The sequence below is a fragment of the Coregonus lavaretus genome (genome assembly GCF_964263955.1).
Source record: "Coregonus lavaretus genome assembly, chromosome: 7".
In the NCBI taxonomy this organism is placed as follows: Eukaryota; Metazoa; Chordata; class Actinopteri; order Salmoniformes; family Salmonidae; genus Coregonus; species Coregonus lavaretus.
The window spans coordinates 50,946,011-50,970,075 of record NC_139994.1 but is presented as its reverse complement, the minus strand read 5'-3'; the positions used below and the strand labels follow the sequence as shown (position 1 = coordinate 50,970,075).

The 24,065-nt window shown below is 45.2% G+C and overlaps 1 protein-coding gene and 1 pseudogene across 2 annotated transcripts; one reads left to right on the top strand and one right to left on the bottom strand.

The window, feature by feature from the left end:
* Positions 1 to 424: 424 nt before the first annotated feature.
* chrnb1l (cholinergic receptor, nicotinic, beta 1 (muscle) like) lies at positions 425 to 22,493 on the bottom strand (the record flags this gene model as incomplete). Its single annotated transcript, XM_084165822.1, is given in 13 exon segments — positions 425 to 523; positions 753 to 888; positions 12,092 to 12,267; positions 12,576 to 12,814; positions 12,817 to 12,838; positions 13,235 to 13,308; positions 13,311 to 13,361; positions 13,535 to 13,682; positions 13,813 to 13,956; positions 21,825 to 21,875; positions 21,879 to 21,899; positions 22,328 to 22,372; positions 22,464 to 22,493. Coding segments are annotated over 13 exon segments (1,236 nt in total).
* LOC311132343 lies at positions 17,748 to 18,811 on the top strand (annotated as a pseudogene). The gene has a single exon. The product of its transcript is annotated as an uncharacterized misc_RNA (transcript).
* Positions 22,494 to 24,065: the final 1,572 nt, after the last annotated feature.

Sequence of the window (24,065 nt, the reverse complement as noted above, 5' to 3'; positions counted from 1 at the left end):
AGACTGGCACCCAGGCTAACCTCTCTACAGAGAATAATTCTACGACAATGGTTGGTACATGGATTCAGTCCTTTAATATCACAAGAGGTCAAACCTTAGAAGATGAAATATATTAAATTCATAACTTATATAAATATTATATTTGTACTATTTGTATAAATAGATGCTAATCTATAAACCGTATATATTAGATTAGAATTGGAGAAGGGGACTATTCATATAAAAGTACATGGTACTGTGTCATCCCAAACAATGCAACAGTGACAATTATACATAGGGCCCTGAGTTTTACCAGGGAATACCTCTGGCCCTATTCATACAAAACAAGTTGGCACTCAGTTATGGAATTATGGGAAGTGTAGTTCTTGTAATCCCTTGTGGGCAACAGAGTAGCTGTACTGGGGTGTGTGAATGGACTACGGCCTCAGGAGGAAGGGATCGTCCCCAGAGTAGAGACGATGACAAACAGCCACAGGAACAGCCTGTCCACCACGATGGCTACGTACTGCCAGTCTCCTGTCTCCTGTAGGGCGAACACACACAGGCACACGCACAAAGAGACATAGAGACATACGTAAGTATGGAAGTATTGAAGAACAGTATGTCTGCAGTAACACATGGACATCACTAGAGCATGCTGGGAACACTGACTGCTCTGGGACTAGAGAATGGAGATGAATTTAATGAGAAGCGAGGGGGAGGTTGTGTGTGTGTGTGTGTGTGTGGTGTGTGTGTGTGTGTGCGGTGCCCACTGAGTCGGTACTGTCCTGCTTCTTCAGGTGCTCAGCCATGTATGTGACGTCAGTTATGGCTGACTTGAGGTCCGGGGGGAGGATCAGACAGTAGTCGTCACTGTCAAAGAACCCCTGGAGCTGCACTGTACTCTCACTCCACACCAGAACATCCACCAATTCACATAGAGAACAGACAATGAACATGTGACAATTTTCTTATAGAACATGTGAAACTATTCAGCCTGGTCTCATAAACTAGACATAACATAGTAAATGTAAATCCGGGACACTGATATTAGTACGATATGTTATGTTTGGTATGGTTACATAAGACAGAAGGTTACTTAAGGTAAAAAACGAAAGTAGGGTAGTTGGTCAGGGTGGATGGGTGGGCGTATAATGCAAACATCTAGCAACCCAAAGGTTGCGCGTTCGAATCTCATCACAGACAACTATAGCATTTTAGCTAATTAGTAACTTTGCAACTACTTGCTACTTTTGAGCTACTTAACATGTTAGCTAAACCTTCCTCTAACCCTAAAACGTAACCCTTTAACCTAACCCTAACCTTAGCATTTAACCATAACCTCTAACCCAGCTAACGTTAGCCACCTAGCTAATGCTAATGTTAGTGTTAGCCACCGTTAGCTACCGTAACAAATTCGTAACGTTTAGCAAATTCGTAAGATATTGTATGAATTGCAATTCGTAAGATATCGTACAAATTATAAATCGTAACATATCATACGAAATGGATGATCGACATCCACAAATTAATACATACCTTACGAAACGTAACATTTCATACTAATTGGAGTGTCCTGGATTTACATTTACTATGTTATGTCTACCCCTGATTCCTGGTTGAACTACTGTATATCCCTTGGTTAACAAAGGACTGTTAAACAGTCACCACTAGCCGGCCTCCGCCCAGTACCCTGCCCTTAACCTTAGAGACTGCTTTGAACCCTGGTCACTTTAATGTTTACAAGCTGTTTTACCCACTTCATATGTATATACTGTATTCTAGTCAAGGCTCATCCTATATAACTACTGCTGTACACACCTTTTCTAGTCATATACTGTCCATAATGTCTATACACACCATCATATATATTCCGGACTTTGACATTGATCCTTCTGATATTTCAAAATGTCTTTCTTTTTACTTTTTGGATTATGTGCGTATTGTTTTGTATTGCTAGGTATTAATACTGCACCGTTGGAGATAGAAATACAAGCATTTTGCTGCACCTGTGATAACATCTGCAAACCTGTGTATGCAACCAATAAACTTTGATTTGATTTTGATTTGATGTGAGCAATTGTTTGATTGAAATGGAAACACAGACTCTCTGTCAAGGACGTTTGTTTCCTATAAGGATCATCACAGTGACCTGAGGCATCAACACAGCAGAAGTAATATAATATATACCCAATATACTGAATGTCCTTTATATACTGTAGCTTACCTCACGCACAGCCATACATACCACCCCACAGACCCGCCACCCTCGTAGTAACACAACAATGTTGGGTCAACCTGCTCCACAAACATGGTGTTAACGGGTGCCTGCCACGCACCCCTGTCCCCTCAATATGCCTGTAACACCCATGTACAGTAACAGGGTCGTCTATCAATATATCAATATCAATATATCAATATCAATCTATCACTATATCAATCTATCACTATATCAATATCAATCTATCACTATATCAATATCAATCTATCACTATATCAATCTATCACTATATCAATATCAATCTATCACTATATCAATATCAATCTATCACTATATCAATCTATCACTATATCAATATCAATCTATCACTATATCAATATCAATCTATCACTATATCAATATCAATATATCACTATATCAATATCAATATATCCCTATATCAATATCAATATATCCCTATAGCAGTATCAATATCAATATATCGTATCAATATATACATATTTTCAGTGATGCTCACCGAATATTTTGAATAATTATTACACCATACATGTACAATTGGTCTTATGGAGATACAATAAAAAATTGAGGGACATCATGTCTATTTTACTATTTCATATGACATTCTTTCTTTGGCACTGTTTTATAGTCACACAGCCGATGAGAGATGTGTGTGTTCATTAGCCAGGCCCAGGGCTATTCAGTATCTATCAGTTATCACCTCTATAGGGAGGCCAGACAGGTACCAGGGCTATTCAGTATCTATCAGTTATCACCTCTATAGGGAGGCCAGACTGGCACCAGGGCTATTCAGTATCTATCAGTTATCACATTTACATTTACATTTTAGTCATTTAGCAGACGCTCTTATCCAGAGCGACTTACAGGAGCAATTAGGGTTAAGTGCCTTGCTCAAGGGCACATTTACGTCATTTAGCAGACGCTCTTATCCAGAGCGACTCACCAATTGGTGCGTTCACCCTATAGCCAGTGGGATAACCACTTTACAATTTTTTGGGGGGGTAGAAGGATTACTTTATCCTATCCCAGGTATTCCTTAAAGAGGTGGGGTTTCAAATGTCTCCGGAAGGTGGTGAGTGACTCTGCTGTCCTGGCGTCGTGAGGGAGCTTGTTCCACCATTGGGGTGCCAGAGCAGCGAACAGTTTTGACTGGGCTGAGCGGGAACTATGCTTCTGCAGAGGAAGGGGAGCCAGCAGGCCAGAGGTGGATGAACGCAATGCCCTCGTTTGGGTGTAGGGACTGATCAGAGCCCGAAGGTACAGAGGTGCCGTTCCCCTCACTGCTCCATAGGCAAGCACCATGGTCTTGTAGCGGATGCGAGCTTCAACTGGAAGCCAGTGGAGTGTGCGGAGGAGGGGGGTGACGTGAGAGAACTTGGGAAGGTTGAACACCAGACGGGCTGCGGCATTCTGGATGAGTTGTAGGGGTTTAATGGCACAGGCAGGGAGGCCAGCCAACAGCGAGTTGCAGTAGTCCAGACGGGAGATGACAAGTGCCTGGATTAGGACCTGTGCCGCTTCCTGTGTAAGGCAGGGTCGTACTCTCCGAATGTTGTAGAGCATGAACCTGCAGGAGCGGGTCACCGCCTTGATGTTGGCGGAGAACGACAGGGTGTTGTCCAGGGTCACGCCTAGGCTCTTCGCACTCTGGGAGGAGGACACAGCGGAGTTGTCAACCGTGATGGCGAGATCATGGAACGGGCAGTCCTTCCCCGGGAGGAAGAGCAGCTCCGTCTTGCCAGGGTTCAGCTTGAGGTGGTGATCCGTCATCCATACTGATATGTCTGCCAGACATGCAGAGATGCGATTCGCCACCTGGTTATCAGAAGGGGGAAAGGAGAAGATTAGTTGTGTATCGTCAGCGTAGCAATGATAGGAGAGGCCATGTGAGGATATGACAGAGCCAAGTGACTTGGTGTATAGGGAGAAAAGGAGAGGGCCTAGAACTGAGCCCTGGGGGACACCAGTGGTGAGAGCACGTGGTGCGGAGACAGCTTCTCGCCACGCCACTTGGTAGGAGCGACCGGTCAGGTAGGACGCAATCCAGGAGTGAGCCGCGCCGGAGATGCCCAGCTCGGAGAGGGTGGAGAGGAGGATCTGATGGTTCACTGTATCAAAGGCAGCAGACAGGTCTAGAAGGACAAGAGCAGAGGAGAGAGAGTTAGCTTTAGCAGTGCGGAGAGCCTCCGTGACACAGAGAAGAGCAGTCTCAGTTGAATGACCAGTCCTGAAACCTGACTGGTTTGGATCAAGAAGGTCATTCTGAGAGAGATAGCAAGAGAGTTGGCTAAAGACGGCACGCTCAATAGTTTTGGAAAGAAAAGAAAGAAGGGATACTGGTCTGTAGTTGTTGACATCAGTGGGATCGAGTGTTGGTTTCTTGAGAAGGGGAGCAACTCTCGCTCTCTTGAAGACGGAAGGGACATGGCCAGCGGTCAAGGATGAGTTGATCAGCGAGGTGAGGTAGGGGAGAAGGTCACCGGAGATGGTCTGGAGAAGAGAGGAGGGGATGGGATCAAGCGGGCAGGTTGTTGGGCGGCCTGCAGTCACAAGTCGCAGGATTTTATCTGGAGAGAGAGGGGAGAAAGAAGTCAAAGCATAGGGTAGGGCAGTGTGAGTAGGACCAGCAGTGTCATTAGACTTAACAAACGAGGATCGAATGTCGTCAACCTTCTTTTCAAAGTGGTTGACGAAGTCATCCACAGAGAGAGAGGAGGGGGGGGCGGGGGGGGGGGAGGATTCAGGAGGGAGGAAAATGTGGCAAAGAGCTTCCTAGGGTTAGAGGCAGATGCTTGGAATTTAGAGTGGTAGAAAGTGGCCTTAGTAGCAGAAACAGATGAAGAAAATGTAGAGAGGAGGGAGTGAAAAGATGCCAGGTCGGCAGGGAGTTTAGTTTTCTTCCATTTCCGCTCCGCTGCCCGGAGCTCTGTTCTGTGAGCTCGCAATGAGTCATCAAGCCACGGAGCTGGAGGGGAGGACCGAGCCGGCCGGGAGGATAGGGGACACAGAGAGTCAAAGGATGCAGAAAGGGAGGAGAGGAGGGTTGAGGAGGCAGAATCAGGAGATTGGAGGGAGAAGGATTGAGCAGAGGGAAGAGATGATAGGATGGAAGAGGAGAGAGTAGTGGGAGAGAGAGAGCGAAGGTTGCGGCGGCGCATTACCATCTGTGTAGGGGCAGAGTGAGTAGTGTGGGAGGAGAGCGAGAGAGAAAAGGAAACAAAGTAGTGGTCGGAGACATGGAGGGGAGTTGCAGTGAGATTAGTAGAGGAGCAGCATCTAGTAAAGATGAGGTCAAGCGTATTGCCTGTCTTGTGAGTAGGGGGGGACGGTGAGAGGGTGAGGTCAAAAGAGGAGAGAAGTGGAAAGAAGGAGGCAGAGAGAAATGAGTCAAATGTGGACATAGGGAGGTTGAAATCCCCCAAAACTGTGAGGGGTGAGCCATCCTCAGGAAAGGAACTTATCAAGGCGTCAAGCTCATTGATGAACTCTCCAAGGGAACCTGGAGGGCGATAGATGACAAGGATATTAAGCTTAAATGGGCTAGTGACTGTGACAGCATGGAATTCAAATGAGGAGATAGACAGATGGGTTAGGGGAAAAATTGAGAATGTCCACTTGGGAGAGATGAGGATTCCTGTGCCACCACCCCTCTGACCAGATGCTCTCGGGGTATGCGAGAACACATGGTCAGACGAGGAGAGAGCAGTAGGAGTAGCAGTGTTTTCAGTGGTAATCCATGTTTCCGTCAGCGCCAGGAAGTCGAGGGACTGGAGATTAGCATAGGCTGGGATGAAGTCAGCTTTGTTGGCAGCAGAACGGCAGTTCCAGAGGCTGCCTGAGACCTGGAACTCCAGGTGTGGGGTGCGTGCAGGGACCACCAGGTTAGAGAGGCAGCAGCCACGCGGTGTGGGGCGTTTGTGTAGCCTGTGCAGAGAGGAGAGAACAGGGATAGGCAGAGGCATAGTTGACAGGCTGTAGCAAATGGCTACAATAATGCAGAGGAGATCGGAATGAAATGAACTAAACATCTGGGACAGTAGAGAGCAGGGCCTCCCTCACCAAAAACTTCTACTTCTAACAACTATAATTGTTTCACTGAACCACCCGAACAAAAACTCTACCAACTTCCACCTTTAGAAATCAGAATTGTTGTGAACCACAGCGGTTCAATGTTTAAAGGAATAGACTCAACCCACTTTATTCAGCTAGCTAACTATGACACCATAGCTAACTAGCATGCTAGCATCCAAAAACACACAGTTTAGCACCAACACTTGCATCCAAAAACACACAGTTTAGCGCCAACACTTGGTCACAACAAACCACCAATAGTGTGTTAACACACTAAGCAGATAATTCGTGTCCGTGTCTGTTGGCTAGCTAGCAATGGCCACTGTGTTGACCTTGTTTGAAGAACGGCTAGCTAGCTAGCTAGCTTCGTGCTACCCCCGGCACCGCCGAACAACAATGCCAACCCACAGTAACTAACCACAACAGCCCACGATGCCTAGCTATGACGCCATAGCTAACTAGCATGCTAGCATCCAATAACACACAGTTTAGCACCAATACTTGGTTACAACAAACCACCAAGAGTGTGTTAACACACTAAACAGATAATTCATGTCCGTGTCTAGTTTCTTTCGTAACGCAGCAAAAAATTAAGCGTTGGTTAGCTAGCACATTAACATTGGAAACAACTCTCCACCGTTGCACTAAACAGATAATTACCAATAAACGTTACCAGTAGCTACCCGCTAGCTAGCTAGCATACCAAGAGTGTGTTAACACACAAAACAGATCATTCATGTCCGTGTCAAGTTCCTTTCATAACGCAGCAAAAAAATAAATAAACGTTGGCTAGCTAGCTAGCACATTAGCCAGCACATTAACATTGGAAACCACTCTCCACCATTGCACTAAACAGATAATAACCAATAAACGTTACCAGTAGCTACCCGCTAGCTAGCTAGCCTCGTGCTTCGCCGGGCTCCGCCGTAACAATACTTAAACAATACGTAAACAATACTACCTACAATAATTGCCTACGGAAACCTACAATAACTACCTAAATAAACTACCTACCTACGATCTAAATACATGGTTTAAGCTTTACTCAACACCATATGAGAAGCCAAGCTTACCTCCTGCTAGAGAAAAACACAACCTCTCTATAGGGAGGCCAGACAGGTACCAGGGCTATTCAGTATCTATCAGTTATCACCTCTATAGGGAGGCCAGACAGGTACCAGGGCTATTCAGTATCTATCAGTTATCACCTCTATAGGGAGGCCAGACTGGCACCAGGGCTATTCAGTATCTATCAGTTATCACCTCTATAGGGAGGCCAGACAGGTACCAGGGCTATTCAGTATCTATCAGTTATCACCTCAATAGGGAGGCCAGACAGGTACCAGGGCTATTCAGTATCTATCAGTTATCACCTCTATAGGGAGGCCAGACTGGCACCAGGGCTATTCAGTATCTATCAGTTATCACCTCTATAGGGAGGCCAGACAGGTACCAGGGCTATTCAGTATCTATCAGTTATCACCTCTATAGGGAGGCCAGACTGGCACCAGGGCTATTCAGTATCTATCAGTTATCACCTCTTTAGGGAGGCCAGACAGGTACCAGGGCTATTCAGTATCTATCAGTTATCACCTCTATAGGGAGGCCAGACAGGTACCAGGGCTATTCAGTATATATCAGTTATCACCTCTATAGGGAGGCCAGACAGGTACCAGGGCTATTCAGTATATATCAGTTATCACCTCTATAGGGAGGCCAGACTGGCACCAGGGCTATTCAGTATCTATCAGTTATCAGCTCTTTAGGGAGGCCAGACTGGCACCAGAGCCCACCTGTTAGGCTGGAACCACCACCTCCACCACCATGTGGGCATCATAACCTCCTGGCAACACAAAGGCCAAGGGAGTGAGTGTGTGTGTGTGTGTGTGTGTGCTAGGGTGTCACTGAGGGGAGCATGATATGTCACCAGGGACACAGGGCGACACCGGATATCTCCCCTCACACTGGGGAAGTAGGAAACCAGACCAGTTCCGGTAAAGAAAGGGGGATTAAGTGTGTGTGTGTATCTGTGTGTGTGTGTGTCTGTGTGTGGTATAAAGGCTATAGGGATAGGAGGAATAGAACTACAATGCCAGACTTATACTTTACTGGGGCTGTATATCCCTGAGATGAGACATCTATTGGTCTAGTGAAGATTATACTACTGCCAAGACTGGGCACACAGTGGACCTAATTGTAATAGCAAGGCTGGCACTGGAGAAAAAGGCATTTATACTTTGGATAGTGCTGTAGAGAAGATTCCTGCTTTGGCTTGCTTGTATTCACTCGAATAACAATCTCTTCACCATAAAATATTTTTAGCCAAGACAGACTGTAGTCTCAAACCACAACCCAAAATAAAGTAGTTATATACTGGTGGGTCTCTGTTCTGTCTGTTCGTGTGTGTGTGTGTGTGTGTGTGTGTGTGTGTGTGTAAGAGGATGTGAGTAGGTGCGCTATGTATGTGTTCATGAGTATGTGTGCCTCTATTTGTTTACTCTCTAAGTGTGGGTGTCTGTGTGTGTTTGTAAACTATATCTGTCTGTTTATGTGACTGTGTGTGAGATAGAGAATGAGAGAGAGACAGAGCGAGGCAGGCTCCATCTGTCTGTGGTCATGAATGGAAGCCCTGGAATGCTGCTGTCATGCAGTAGACAGGACGGAGCATAGCTGGGCCCTGAGGGGGAAAGATCTCACTCACACACACACACACACACACACACACACACACACACACACACACACACACGCAGTAGGCAGTAGGCAGGACGGAGCATAGCTGGGCCCTGAGGGGGAAAGATCTCACTCACACACACACACACACACACACACACACACACACACACACACACACACACGCAGTAGGCAGTAGGCAGGACGGAGCATAGCTGGGCCCTGAGGGGGAAAGATCTCACTCACACACACACACACACACACACACACACACACACACACACACACACACACACACACACACACACACACACACGCAGTAGGCAGTAGGCAGGACGGAGCATAGCTGGGCCCTGAGGGGGAAAGATCTCACTCACACACACACACACACACACACACACACACACACACACACGCAGTAGGCAGTAGGCAGGACGGAGCATAGCTGGGCCCTGAGGGGGAAAGATCTCACTCACACACACACACACACACACACACACACACACACACACACACACACACACACGCAGTAGGCAGTAGGCAGGACGGAGCATAGCTGGGCCCTGAGGGGGAAAGATCTCACTCACACACACACACACACACACACACACACACACACACACACACACACACACACACGCAGTAGGCAGTAGGCAGGACGGAGCATAGCTGGGCCCTGAGGGGGAAAGATCTCACTCACACACACACACACACACACACACACACACACACACACACACACACACACACACACGCAGTAGGCAGGACGGAGCATAGCTGGGCCCTGAGGGGGAAAGATCTCACTCACACACACACACACACACACACACACACACACACACACACACACACACGCAGTAGGCAGTAGGCAGGACGGAGCATAGCTGGGCCCTGAGGGGGAAAGATCTCACTCACACACACACACACACACACACACACACACACACACACACACACACGCAGTAGGCAGTAGGCAGGACGGAGCATAGCTGGGCCCTGAGGTGGAAAGATCTCACTCACACACACACACACACACACACACACACACACACACAGGCGCTCGTTTAATGTGAGAAGTTCACCAGCAATGTTACTCAATTCAAAATGATGGCTAGACATTTCAACTCTGTATGGCAAGTGTGAATTTCTGACTGAAAACGTTTATGAGCCTGCTTTGAGGCACAGCTCATTCTAGCTACGTTAACATTCTAATCACATCAGTGTTTTTGCGAGACAGCGTGGTATCGGGAATCCTCACGACCAAGTGAAGAATCTTGTAGTGTGTGACCATCATCTGTGCCAACTCTTTTATTTGTATTGTTAGGATTTGCGTGTATTGTTTTGTATTGTTATAGGTATTACTGCATTGTTGGAGCTAGGAACATAAGCATTTCGCTACACCCGCGATAACATCTGCAAAATACTATATGTGTACGCAACCAATAAAATTGTATTTGATTTTGACACACACATTTTAAATACTTTATTTGAATCCACCAATCAAATTGACAAAAAAAGGATTCAAACATTTCAAAGGTCCCTGTATGCATGGCACTCAAGGGTACAGAAAGCACATCCTTCTCCAAACAGCTAAGCTGACCACGACAGCTACAATGGAGCAGTACCTAGCCAATTGCTTTGCCCAAGTTTTTGTCAGACCCGCAATCTGGAGGCCACGCACTGCAAGCCTGTGTACGTGGCCGAGACTGCCAAATATCAGCGCCACCATCTTGCACCTACACCCGAGGCTGTCCAAGCATGCCACGAGGGGCTGGTATTTAAGCAGCTTCTCGGCAAAGGCCTGCTCCATGTAGCCGTCAAATGAGTGAGTCAACCGATTTAGCTAGCTATCTAGCTAGCAATGGCAATCATGTTAGCATATTTCATACTGAGATTACTGTTCTAAAACATGTTCTTGGGTTTAAAATAATCAATATTGAAACTTTCAGATGAAGTGTATGAGTGAATTAAACATGTTCTATTGCTTTCATGAGCTTATTCTCTCACTGCCCTGAGTTTAAGACAAGGGTTTAGGTACCTGGGAATTAAGAACATTGCTTAAGGAGAAACATAAAAAAGAACGCAAGAACATTGTCAATAACCTTTTTGAGGAATAGCAACTTTGCATTAACTTTCTTCTTAAGTCTATAGTTAAGGAAAAAATGGCAGTTATGAACAATTTTCTTCTTAAGAAGGTTTTGTGAATCTGGGCCCTGGTCTCTAATTAGCTCTGTGACCACAGAAAGAGAGAGTTGAATCACTACTCTCTCGCTCAAGGAACAGTTGAGTTGACACTGGCGCCATCGTCCCACTCTGGATGGTGAGACTGGGATGACACTCACAGATTACTGGGGGGCCAACTAAATATCATCACTGAGTGGACTGTGGAGAGTATAGTATAGTAGAGTATTATAGATGCTATGGTGAGTATATTGAAGAGGCTATGGAGAGGAGGCATCTATTGAGGGTTGGAAGAGATGGAGACAGGAAGAATAGGGGCTACAGTGCTAGACTATTGGGATAGTGGAGCGAATATGGAGAGGTCATCTATTGATCGTTTAGTATAGAGCCCTCAACTCAACTCTGGACCTCGAAGCCAGTTCCACTGCGTATTTTCATTGTTCTCCTCTAATCAGGGACTGATTTAGACCTGGGATACCAGGTTGGTGCAATTAATTATCAGGCAGAACAGAAAACCAGCAGGCTCCGGACCTCATATGGTAAGAGTTGAATACCCCCGGATAAATGCCATAGGGATAGGAGGAATAGAACTACAATGCCAGACTTATACTTTATTGGGGCTGTATATCCCTGAGATGAGACATCTATTGGTCTAGTGAAGATTATACTACTGCCAAGACTGGGCACACAGTGGACCTAATTGTAATAGCAAGGCTGGCACTGGAGAAAAATGCATTTATACTTTGGATAGTGCTGTAGAGAAGATTCCTGCTTTGGCTTGCTTGTATTCACTCGAATAACAATCTCTTCACCATAAAATCTTTCTAGCCATATAGTACGAGCCAAGACAGACTGTAGTCTCAAACCACGACCCAAAATAAAGTAGCTGTGTGTGTGTGTGTGTGTGTGTTTGTGTATGCATGCATGTCTTGGTAGTTGATAACTTACCTGCCTCTCCAGGGTAGGACCAGTTCAGGGTTAATCTTCCTGAAGAAGTACTCTCCCCCCGACCTTCTTCCATCGACGCTCTGGAGGGGCGTGTCATCACTAGGCTCCTCCTCCAGGGGCTCCTCTGCGTGTGGCTTCTGCATGCCCAGGCACTTTGGCAGGAGGTGGATGAACACCTGGATGAGGGGTCAAAGGTCAAGGTTTTAGCAGAAAGTAGCAAACATATGGCCCCTTGGCATAGAAGAAGCAGAAGAAGAAGCAGAAGTAGCAGAAAAAGAAGCAGAAGTAGCTGAAGAAGAAGCAGAAGAAGAAGCAGAAGAAGAAGCAGAAGCATAACAGGCAGAAGCAGAAGTAGCAGAAGCAGAAAAAGAAGCAGAAGTAGCTGAAGAAGAAGCAGAAGAAGAAGCAGAAAAAGCAGAAGCAGAATCCTAGAGTCTATATCTCATACAGACTCCATAGCGACGTCATGTAGGCTACAGCTCACCTTGCGCACCCTGGGGGGCATAATGTGTGTGGAGGGGGACCGGTGGTGCAGGTTGAGGACCACCACACTGAGGATGACTGAGAAGGTTACCAGGATCATGGTGAACATGACATAGTTAATTATAAGAGGGATAGCCAGGGAGGTCTCAGGGACCTTGTCAGGCAGCAGCAGCATGAACACAGTGAGAGCGATGAGGACAGAGATGGACAGGGTCCTCTTCTCACCTAGGAGAGAAAGGGAAACACAGGGTTAAAACATGGCGACTATTGAAGTAATAAAGAATGGGCTTAAACATTATGAACCACCTAAAGACAAATATTGTTTATTTTACAACTGCGGGCCACGTTAAATCGGTTCACGGGCCGCATCTGGCTCGCAGACCGCCAGTTTGAGACCCCTGCTCTAAAAAATAAATAAATAGACTACATAAACATCTTCCCCAGAGCACAACATATATTCTTAATGATACTTCCTTGCTTTGTAATAAACTATGGCAAGTTACCCATCTCAAGTTATCATAGAGATGTGCTGCCCATGCTAAAGCATGCTTGGTGGCAAGTGTGCCCACTTTCCATCTCAATGCAAGTTACACATGCCAATGAGACAATGTGCATGTGTGGCATGTTGTGCCTGCATGCGACTGACATGAGTCAGAAGACGAAGATGTTAACGACGTAGAAGAGAGGCTTCCTCTGGATGATGAGATAGAAGGTGATGTCTTCATACAGGTCCCAGGGTTCACGTTCTTCCTGCTGGGCTTATGGCAGATCGCCCACTCCCCGTTCTCTGTGGAGAGGGAGATGAGGGGAGAGTGTGGAGGGAGAGAGGAAGGAGGTAACAGGGAACAGGGGCGTAAAAAAAAAAAAAAGGTGCATTGTGGTGCTAGGAGAGCAGAGCAGAGAAGGTGACAAAAGTAGGAGACAAAAGAGAGGCCGGGCGAGATGAGAGAAGACACTGACCAGCGAAGGAGTTCTCATCTATGATAATCTCATGTATATCCTCTCCGTTCTCATCCAGGGCATATTGGAGGTCCACCTCTGATGAGTCATAGGTGTAGGAGCGAAACACTATGATGCAGCTCTGCCAGTCAAACGGGAAGTACGCCACCTATAGGCAAGGAGCAGTTATTACAGCACCCCCCCGCCCATCTGGCACTCCAGGCAGGCTAACGCAAACGCTCAAAGTATTTGAAAGATCTTAAATATTATTTGAACCCAGGTCTGGCTATGCTGTCCTGGTTTATAGGGCAGATGCTGCGGTAGATAGCAGGAGGCAGCCAGTTGACTGTCCCATCACTGTTGACCAGCACGTTGACATACAGAGCCACATCAAACTGGCCATCATTATTGTGTGGATAAGGAGGTACACATAATGTGATGCACTTTTAATTTTTTACATTTATTTAGGCAGGGGAGTCCCATTGAGACCAAGGTCTCCTCTTCAAGGGAGCCCTGCATGAACTACATACCCAGTATGACTGAATCTACAACGCCCTAGTAAATCAGCCTCTATCAGTCTTTGAACAATACCTAGAGATTATGTTAGGGCCAAACGTTTTTTTCCTGACCATTTGGACTTTAAACGGAGTGGCTGCGGATCCGACTTCTCTGAACCCCTCTCCCGACAGCTAAAGGTCCGAAGCTTCTGACCATGTGCAGGATTCTCTACTTTACTCACGGTCTCTGCTCTACTCATTCGGCTGCTCAGAGAACAGGCTACTGAAGAAATTAAGAGAGGGAGGGTGGAGTAAGACCTGCCTGTAATTGATATGGGATGGCCAAAATTGTTTATTGGAATACTGTGAAACTTTTAGTAATCTTAAAATTGAAAATGTATTGAGATAATGATTGGTCATTGGCATGCCACTTTTGATGTGTATGTCGAATGACCAAAACGGGGGACTGTAATGGAAGATGACGATGAATATTCAGTTAAGAGTAATTAACACAATGCTTAGCATATTTATATGTTTTCTCTTTCTATAATGCACATGATTTCCTGTGCTCTATTTGTGTGACTCATGTGTACGGGTTGATGGTTACTATACTTGTTACTGAACGTTATGGATTGTTCTCATATCAATAGTGATGGACACCATAAGCTACTGAAGGTACAAGGACTGAGGACACACTGATTAGCATGGTATTGATAATAATAATAATAATAATAATATGCCATTTAGCAGACGCTTTTATCCAAAGCGACTTACAGTCATGCGTGCATACATTTTTGTGTATGGGTGGTCCCGGGGATCGAACCCACTACCTTGGCGTTACAAGCGCCGTGCTCTACCAGCTGAGCTACAGAGGACCACGACATTATGAACACTGTAATTCTGTAGCAGCTGGCAGAAAGGGCCTGTCTCCAAGAGGCCCATTAGACATTTGTTTTGCTTCTGCTCAGGAGGTGTTCTCCCTGAATTCTTGTAATAGACTGGATAGATTTTTAATTGATATCAACAACTGCTCTCCTTTTGGTTCACCTGAAAATTTCCTTTATACCAGGATTACTCACAACAATTGAGAGGTAGAGCCTATGCGAAGTGTTCAAATTATCACAGTATTAAGTGGATTGCTAGATTTTTCGTGTTATTGTAAAACAATTCTTAATTTTGAATTGAATCAAAGGCAGCCCTGTCACTTGGTTTGCAATTAAGCTGAGGGATGGGGCTGAAGGAATTCAATAATTTCTGGAATAGCGGAACAATCGGAGATAAAAATAGATTGCAAATAGAATGATCAGACAATGGAGTGTTAATGAGCTTCTTTAAATGTTACATTTGACAAAAATCTATTTAACCAGCAAACATTTGGTTCCTTGGAAGTTGTGGGAACATACGTTTTTGGTTTCCCATTGGTTCTGGGAACAAAGCCATACGTTTCCTGACAGGTAAAACTGAACATTTGTCTCCCAGCTAGCACATAACATTCTGAGAACCAGATGTTTCTTAGAGCTTGGTGAGAGCGTGGTTGTCCTATGGCTATTTAGCATAAAACCTTCCCACAACTTTCTGGGAATGGTGCAGGATAGTTGCTTGGCTTTTGAACATTCCAAGGAACTTGAAAACAACTATATTTTTCATTACTTTAACAGAATGTTTCCTAAAAGTTCAAACATGGTTACATTTAATACAAATGTTGGTAATGTTCTAGGAACGTTCTAGGAACGTTCTCCAACAGGTTTGATATTGGGAATGTTCTCAAATAGTTCAGAGAACATAATGAAACAACGTTCTTCTGTTAGAATTTCAGTACTACAGCATAAAGTCTCCTACATGTTTACTCATGGTTCTATTTAAAGTCATGTTCTCAAATTGCTCCAAGAATGTTAAGAAACAACGTTCTTCTGTTGGAATTTCAGTACTTCAGCATAACGTTTCCTACAGGTTTACTCGTGGTTCTATTTAAAGTCATGTTCTCAAATTGCTCCAAGAATGTTAACAACGTTCTTCTGTTGGAATTTCAATACTTCCACAGAACCTTCCACACAAGTTCCCATGTGATTCTATTTAATTGTCATATTTTTACTACATTTAGGGAACGTAAAAAAAAAATGGTATGACTTAAGCGATGTTCTCAGAATGTTCAGAGAACGTATGTTTCTCTTTTATGTCAGTTCTTGGTAATATTCTGGGAATGTTCCAAAAAATATACATTGTACACATTAACACCGATAAACTCTAAATTCCGCTCTCAGTAAAGGAAGAAAACTTTCCATAAAAACCACAAGAAAACGTTAATGATCTTAATGAGTGCTTGTTTCCTTTGAAATGGGGTCTGTTTGAATAGACTAAAATGAACAGCTTTGTATGTATAAAAACATCATGGCATGCTAGCTCCATCCTGGTGGCACAGTGGCCTTTGATTGTTCCTATATCGTTTGATAGTGATTGACGCCAGAGTAACTGAAGGTACAAGGACACACTGATTAATTATCATTGTATTGATGACATTATGAACACTGTGTGATTCTGTAGCCTTCATACAAGCCTCTAGGGCTGATGTTTAGAAAACATTTGGTACTGTCTGATTAGAATATAAAGGGCCTGTCTCCAAGAGGCCCATTAGACATTTTCTTTGCTTCTGCTCTGAAGGTGTTCTCCCTGAATTCTTGTAATAGACCGGATATATTTTTTATTGATATCAACAACAGATGCCACTCACCACCTTCCGGAGACATTTGAAACCCCACCTCTTTAAGGAATACCTGGGATAGGATAAAGTAATCCTTCTACCCCCCCCTTACCCCCCCACCCCTAAAAAAAAAAAAAAAAAAAAAGAAAAAACATTGTAAAGTGGTTGTACTACTGGCTGTAAGGTGAATGCACCTATTTGTAAGTCGCTCTGGATAAGAGCGTCTGCTAAATGACGTAAATGTAAATGTAACTGCTCTTCTTTTGGTTCACCTGAAAATTCAGTTTACACCAGATTTACCCACAACAATTGAGAGGTAGATCCTAAATGTGAAGTGTTCAAATGATCACAGTATTACAGGGATCAATAGCTTTTTCATGTTGTTGTAAAACAATTCTTAATTTCTAATTAAGTCAAAGGCAGCCCTGTCACTTGGTTTGCAATTAAGCTGAGGGATGGGGCTGAAAGATCCAATCAAGCTCATATTCATAGATGGAGCTCTGGATGCAAGGACTAGCAGTCCATGAGATCAGCATGATAGTTTTGAAGCTTTTCATCTTTGAAGATTCCTGTTACTGTATGTGGAAAATATCTGGGTTAGGCAATTGCATTGTCTCAGAAGAAGGCATGCATTTCCTCCTACACTGGGGCAAACTTGTTTTCTATAGCTGAAAATATAGTAAATGGATTGCCATACCTGGTAATGTTAGCCTTTGACTAGCTCCAGCCTGTCACTAGTTAACTGTATGAGGCTACTGTATTTTTTAAACACTTGTGGTTGGTGGAATCCAAACAATAAGGGATGCTACATCCAATGAAAGGGAGAGTTGAAGTTTCTGATTTGCGACTTCCCTAAGGTCTTGTTTCTGTATACGTGTCACAAGAGGCCAGGCAATTGCTTGTTAGAAGCTCTTTGTAGATTACTGCTAACTGGTCCACTCTCTCTTCAACAGATTTTTCTGGTGACATCGATCTGAACGTACAGACCCATTATATGACCTCTGGGGCTGGGCTCAGTCTCAACGGCAAAAGCTTCAGCATGCTGGCCATCATTGAGTCCTGGGAAGAGGACGGGAGCTGCCTCGAGGACAACACCAGCCAGTTTCTGTTAATCTTTCTGTTAAATGTGGTACTGGACTGCCTGGTCCTGTCCATGTGCCTGCGGATGTACAGGACCATGCGGCTGCACACCATCATCGGTGTCTGTGGCCTCTGTCTTCCTGGTCGACGTGGCATTGGCGGGCACCGTGTCGACTGTGTGGTTCCACGGACCCGCCCGCTCCCCAGTGTCCATGTGTGGCCGTGTTCAACACATTGCCTCTGCCCGTGCTAGGCCTGGGGCTGCTGGACTACGCCTCCAAGCCACGCTACGCCGCGTGCCACACCGTCGCCTGCAGGGCCCTGTGGAACTGCACCCTGACGCTGCTGGTGTGGGTGCTGGCCGGCGTGCGCTCCTGCTACTCAGCTGTCACCAATCTCATAGAGGTTGAATACGAGCGAGGGAGGAACGCTTTAGGGTGCGCGGTGCAGGAGTCTGTGTTTGTGGTACATTTCTCAGTGGGGATCTGCGTAGCCATCTCCTGTGTGCTGCTGCCCCACTACAAACAGTTGTACGCGTGGTTGAAGGAGGCCAACCGGCTGTCAGATCAGAGGGACGACGGCAACCCAACAGCGCAGAGCGACTTGAGCTTCAGGTATGCCAAGTTGGGGCAGCCAGGGGCTGACGAGGACGAGGAGAAAGCACTGGCAGTGAAGGCGGACTGGCAGAGGCCCCCCCTTTACCTCAGCCTGACTTTGGGCTTCAGCGATACGTCGGTGTCATACCTGGCCATGTGTATCGCATGTGAGCTCTTGAACCCTGGGATCCTCTCATACGTCGGCATCAACCTCCTGTGGTTTGAGTGCGCAAACAGCTTATTGGTGGGGCTGGTGTTCTGGCTCAAGAGCGACTGGCTGTGCCTGTACAGCGATCTCCCTGACGACATCTGCCAGTGGCAGGTTTACTGACACTTAAGTAGAGGAGACGTTACAGACTCTGAGAAACATCCCAAGGCGGTGTTCAGCCTGTCAGGCAGGGACAGAAACCAACTCCTGCATGTCTGAATCAAGCCAATCAGGCCAAATGAAAAGCGGACACGATTCCTGGGAGATAAGAAAGCAATTATTCTGTTAGACTTCTACAGATAACCGAGTTAGTAGGCCTAGCCTATGTGATTGCCAATAGTTATTGCCTTTGACATAGCCCTTAGTTTAGACTACTTCATTATTACCACACATGCAAGGACATGGGCATAAAAAGGACATGCAACAGTTTATGTAATCTACTTTTCACGCTTCTTCCATGTTTGATCAATAAACTCGCCGAGTTTCATGTTTCTCTGTAACAGTAGGTAGGTACAGGGTTAGGTTTCTCTGTAACAGTAGGTTGGTACAGGGTTAGGTTTCTCTGTAACAGTAGGTTGGTACAGGGTTAGGTTTCTCTGTAACAGTAGGTTGGTACAGGGTTAGGTTTCTCTGTAACAGTAGGTAGGTACAGGGTTAGGTTTCTCTGTAACAGTAGGTAGGTACAGGGTTAGGTTTCTCTGTAACAGTAGGTTGGTACAGGGTTAGGTTTCTCTGTAACAGTAGGTTGGTACAGGGTTAGGTTTCTCTGTAACAGTAGGTTGGTACAGGGTTAGGTTTCTCTGTAACAGTAGGTAGGTACAGGGTTAGGTTTCTCTGTAACAGTAGGTAGGTACAGGGTTAGGTTTCTCTGTAACAGTAGGTTGGTACAGGGTTAGGTTTCTCTGTAACAGTAGGTAGGTACAGGGTTAGGTTTCTCTGTAACAGTAGGTTGGTACAGGGTTAGGTTTCTCTGTAACAGTAGGTAGGTACAGGGTTAGGTTTCTCTGTAACAGTAGGTTGGTACAGGGTTAGGTTTCTCTGTAACAGTAGGTAGGTACACACAACACATGGTTTTTTAATATGCTTTAGAAAAACTAGAGTATTGATGCCTTTCTTTTTAGAACAATGGTATAGACTTTATTTTAGGTCTGTTTTTTCTTCTTTTACCTTTTTGCGATGTACACTAACTGACTCATACTGACTACACCCAAAATGTTATGCAAATTCAATGGTACATGACCGCTAAGGCTAGGCTACATCAACTTGAATCTTTCAGTAGAGATTAAGCCTATTGTGTGGGAATAAGATGGAATATCCTATAGCCACAATCATGGCCGCGGGAAGATGATTTGTGGAGGTGTGCTGTCGACGGGAGTATTTTTCTCAGCTCATACAGGAGTAATAAAGGCCTAGTGCACTAATTTGGTGGAATTGTTTTTATTTTGTATGTCAAATTACTCAAGCTGACTTTGTTCACAAATACAGCTTCATCTGTTTTATTGAATCATAATGTATGTGGAATATATTTTTATGACCTTGTCATCTAGACTGTGCCTGTTGCCAAGTGTCTACCCGTCACCTGAACTGGCAAATCCTGTTGGTGTAGGCTACATTCTAAATCAACCGATGAGGGGAGACTACACTGGTACATTATTCTGGCTTGTAAAATCATTCTGTGATTATAACTGACCATGAGAAAAGACAGCTACTGTATGACAATGAGTGAATTGAGCCCCTAGTGTAGGCATACATTGCCCTACACACAATTATAAAATCGACTTTATGTCATCAAAATGTGATGACAGAGTCCAGCCCTTTCACTGCCAAGTATGCTGTGTGTGTTTCATATAGTGACAAATGTCACAATGCCCAAACCAAATTCACAATTAAAGGTTACAGACTCCACCTGCTAGTAATGTCAAACAGGCAATATCCTAATGAGTCATAGACGGGTTAGCTGAGAATGTCACAAAAACGATGGGGCAGAAGTTTGTGTGTTGTTGTGATTCTGGATGTTCAGATAGCTAGCAACAATGACAAGAAACTGCCATGTCGGAATCATAAGTGGCTCGTTTCAGAAAGTTTTTCTTGTTCTTGATACCATGTCTTGTTTTGAGGTGTTTTGACTGATGTCATGTATATGCTAATATTTAATATAAATTAACATCTGGACCTCGAAGCCAGCCCAGTTCCACTGCTGATTTTAATTCTTCCCCCTTTAAACAAGGACTGAGTTAGACCTGGGACACCAGGTGGGTGTAATTATCAGGTATAACAGAAAACCAGGGCTGTATTCATTAGTTGGATTCCGTTGCAAAACGTTTTGCCTGTTGTTTTTCAACTGTTTATTCAAAAAGCTCTTCTACTTGTTCAGCTGCTCAGAGAACAGGCTACTCTGGCGAATGGTGCTCGTTGGAGCTAACAGAACCGAATATAATAGCATAGTATAATGTTACTGTAAGACAAAAAAACTATCTAATTTCATGAGATTTTAGGATTATTGAGCGAATGGTCGCATTTTTTTTTTTTTTTTTTTTTTGGAATGAGTCTTGTCCTTGAGGCAGAACTGAGCAATTTCCACTAGATGGGCCAGCTGCAAAGTTAGAATTGGCTATATTGTAAAAATGCATTAAAAAAAAGAAGCTTTTTGGTCTTAATTTAAGGTTAGTGTTAGGCATTAGGGTTAGCAGTGTGATTGGGGTTAGGTTTAAAATCAGATTTTATGACTTTGTGGCTGTGCCAGCTAGTGACCACTCTGCAGAGTTGCCTCCAAAAACGCTAACCTGCAGAATGATCATTCACGATTGACAGTGAGAAATGTGAAGGGAGGGTGAAGTAGATGTAAAGAAACATGCACAGAACGTGATTTGAATCTTCAGCTCTGGGGAAAAGGGATACAGAGGAACGGGACGGGGCGGTTACCTCCGGTTCCGCAAGGCCCCAGTTTTAGGGACATCTAAGGAGTGCAGAGTTTTTCCTGTTCAGTGTCACATAGTCATGAAAAACTGTTGGTCATGGAACATGGATGGTGTTCTATGCTATTCTAAACTCTTGGTCATGGAACATGGATGGCGTTCTATGCTATTCTAAACACTTGGTCATGGAACATGGATGGCGTTCTATGCTATTCTAAACTATTGGTCATGGAACATGGATGGTGTTCTATGCTATTCTAAACTATTGGTCATGGAACATGGATGGCGTTCTATGCTATTCTATTTCGGAGCAGGACAGGAGTCTGCCACACCTTGTTGGGAGGAATCCTGAGGACTTCTATATTATCCTAATCTTCTGGTTTCCATGATAACTGTAGTCTGTCCACGCAGACAGGCAGACAGACAGAGCGAGAGAGAGAGAGAGAGAGAGAGAGAGAGAGAGAGAGAGATGAAGTCACGATACGAGGAGGAGATAAAGAGAAATGATGGAATGGGAACAGACAGATGAAATCATTACTACAGTTCTCTGGTGCTGCTGTAATTTCTAACGTTGCTGTGGCGGTCTCATTTACAAACACACTGCCACACACACTCAGGCCTTCTCCAATACCAATTAACAACGCAGACCAAGGGAGCGAGGGAAGAAAGGCCGGGCGAAAAGTGAGAAGAAAGAAAGAGACAGGCTGCATGCGAGAGAGATACAGAAATAAATATTTTGAAAAGAGATAGGGGGAACGTAGAGATGAGAAGAGAGGGAGGCTTAGATGAGAGGTGATGAAGATAAATGTTTGACGCTCACCATATTCATGAACACGTTGGTTGTCATCTCCTCGTTCTTCTCCTTCTGCCCAGAGACATAGAGACATTAGACTGGGGGTAGTCTCATTCTGCCCAGATACATAGAGACATTGACTGGGGGTGAGTCTCATTCTGACCAGAGACATTGGACTGGGGGTGAGTCTCATTCTGCCCAGAGACATAGACATTAGACTGGGTGAGTCTCATTCTGCCCAGAGACATTAGACTGGGGGTAGGTCTCATTCTGCCCAGAGCGATAGACATTAGACTGGGGGTGAGTCTCATTCTGCCCAGAGACATAGAGACATTAGACTGGGGGTGAGTCTCCTTCTGCCCAGAGACATAGAGACATTCGACTGGGGGTGAGTCTCATTCTGCCCAGAGACATAGAGACATTAGACTGGGGGTGAGTCTCATTCTGCCCAGAGACATTAGACTGGGGGTGAGTCTCATTCTGCCCAGAGACATAGAGACATTAGACTGGGGGTGAGTCTCATTCTGCCCAGAGACATAGAGACATTAGACTGGGGGTGATTCCAATTCTGCCCAGAGACATAGAGACATTAGATTGGGGGTGATTCTCATTCTACCAAGAGACATAGATACATTAGACTGGAGGGCTCATTCTGCCCAGAGAAATAGACATTAGACTGGGTGAGTCTCATTCTGCCCAGAGACATTAGACTGGGGGTAGGTCTCATTCTGCCCAGAGCGATAGACATTAGACTGGGGGTGAGTCTCATTCTGCCCAGAGACATAGAGACATTAGACTGGGGGTGAGTCTCATTCTGCCCAGAGACATAGAGACATTAGACTGGGGATGATATTCATTCTGCTCAGAGACATAGAGACATTATACTGGGGGTAGTCTCATTCTGCCCAGAGACATAGAGACATTGACTGGGGGTGAGTCTCATTCTGCCCAGAGACATTTACATTTACATTTACGTCATTTAGCAGACGCTCTTATCCAGAGCGACTTACAGTTAGTACATACATTATTATTTTTAATTTTCATACCCCATGGGAAACAAACCCACAACCCTGGCGTTGCAAACGCCATGCTCTACCAACTGAGCTACCTCCCTGCCGGCCATTCCCTCCCCTACCCTGGACGACGCTGGGCCAATTGTGCGCCGCCCCATTGGTCTCCCGGTTGCGGCCGGCTACAGCAGAGCCTGGATTCGAACCAGGAACTCTAGTGGCACAGCTAGCACTGCGATGCAGTGCCTTAGACCACTGTGCCACTCGGGAGACATTAGACAGAGTGAGTCTCATTCTGCCCAGAGACATAGAGACATTGACTGGGGGTGAGTCTCATTCTGCCCATAGACTGGGGGTGAGTCTCATTCTGCCCAGAGACATTAGACTGGGGGTAGGTCTCATTCTGCCAGAGCGATAGACATTAGACTGGGAGTGATTCTCATTCTGCCCAGAGACATAGCGACATTAGACAGGGGGTGAGTCTCATTCTGCCCAGAGACATAGAGACATTAGACAGGGGGTGAGTCTCATTCTGCCCAGAGACATTAGACTGGGGGTATGTCTCATTCTGCCCAGAGCGATAGACATTAGTCTGGGGGTGAGTCTCATTCTGCCCAGAGAGATGGACATTCAACTGGGGGTGAGTCTCATTCTGCCCAGAGAGATGGAGACGTTACTCTCTCCTCCTCTCCCCCTTCCTCCAACTCTCTCTCCCTCTCTCCCCCTTCCTCAAAATCTCTCCCCCTTACTCCAAC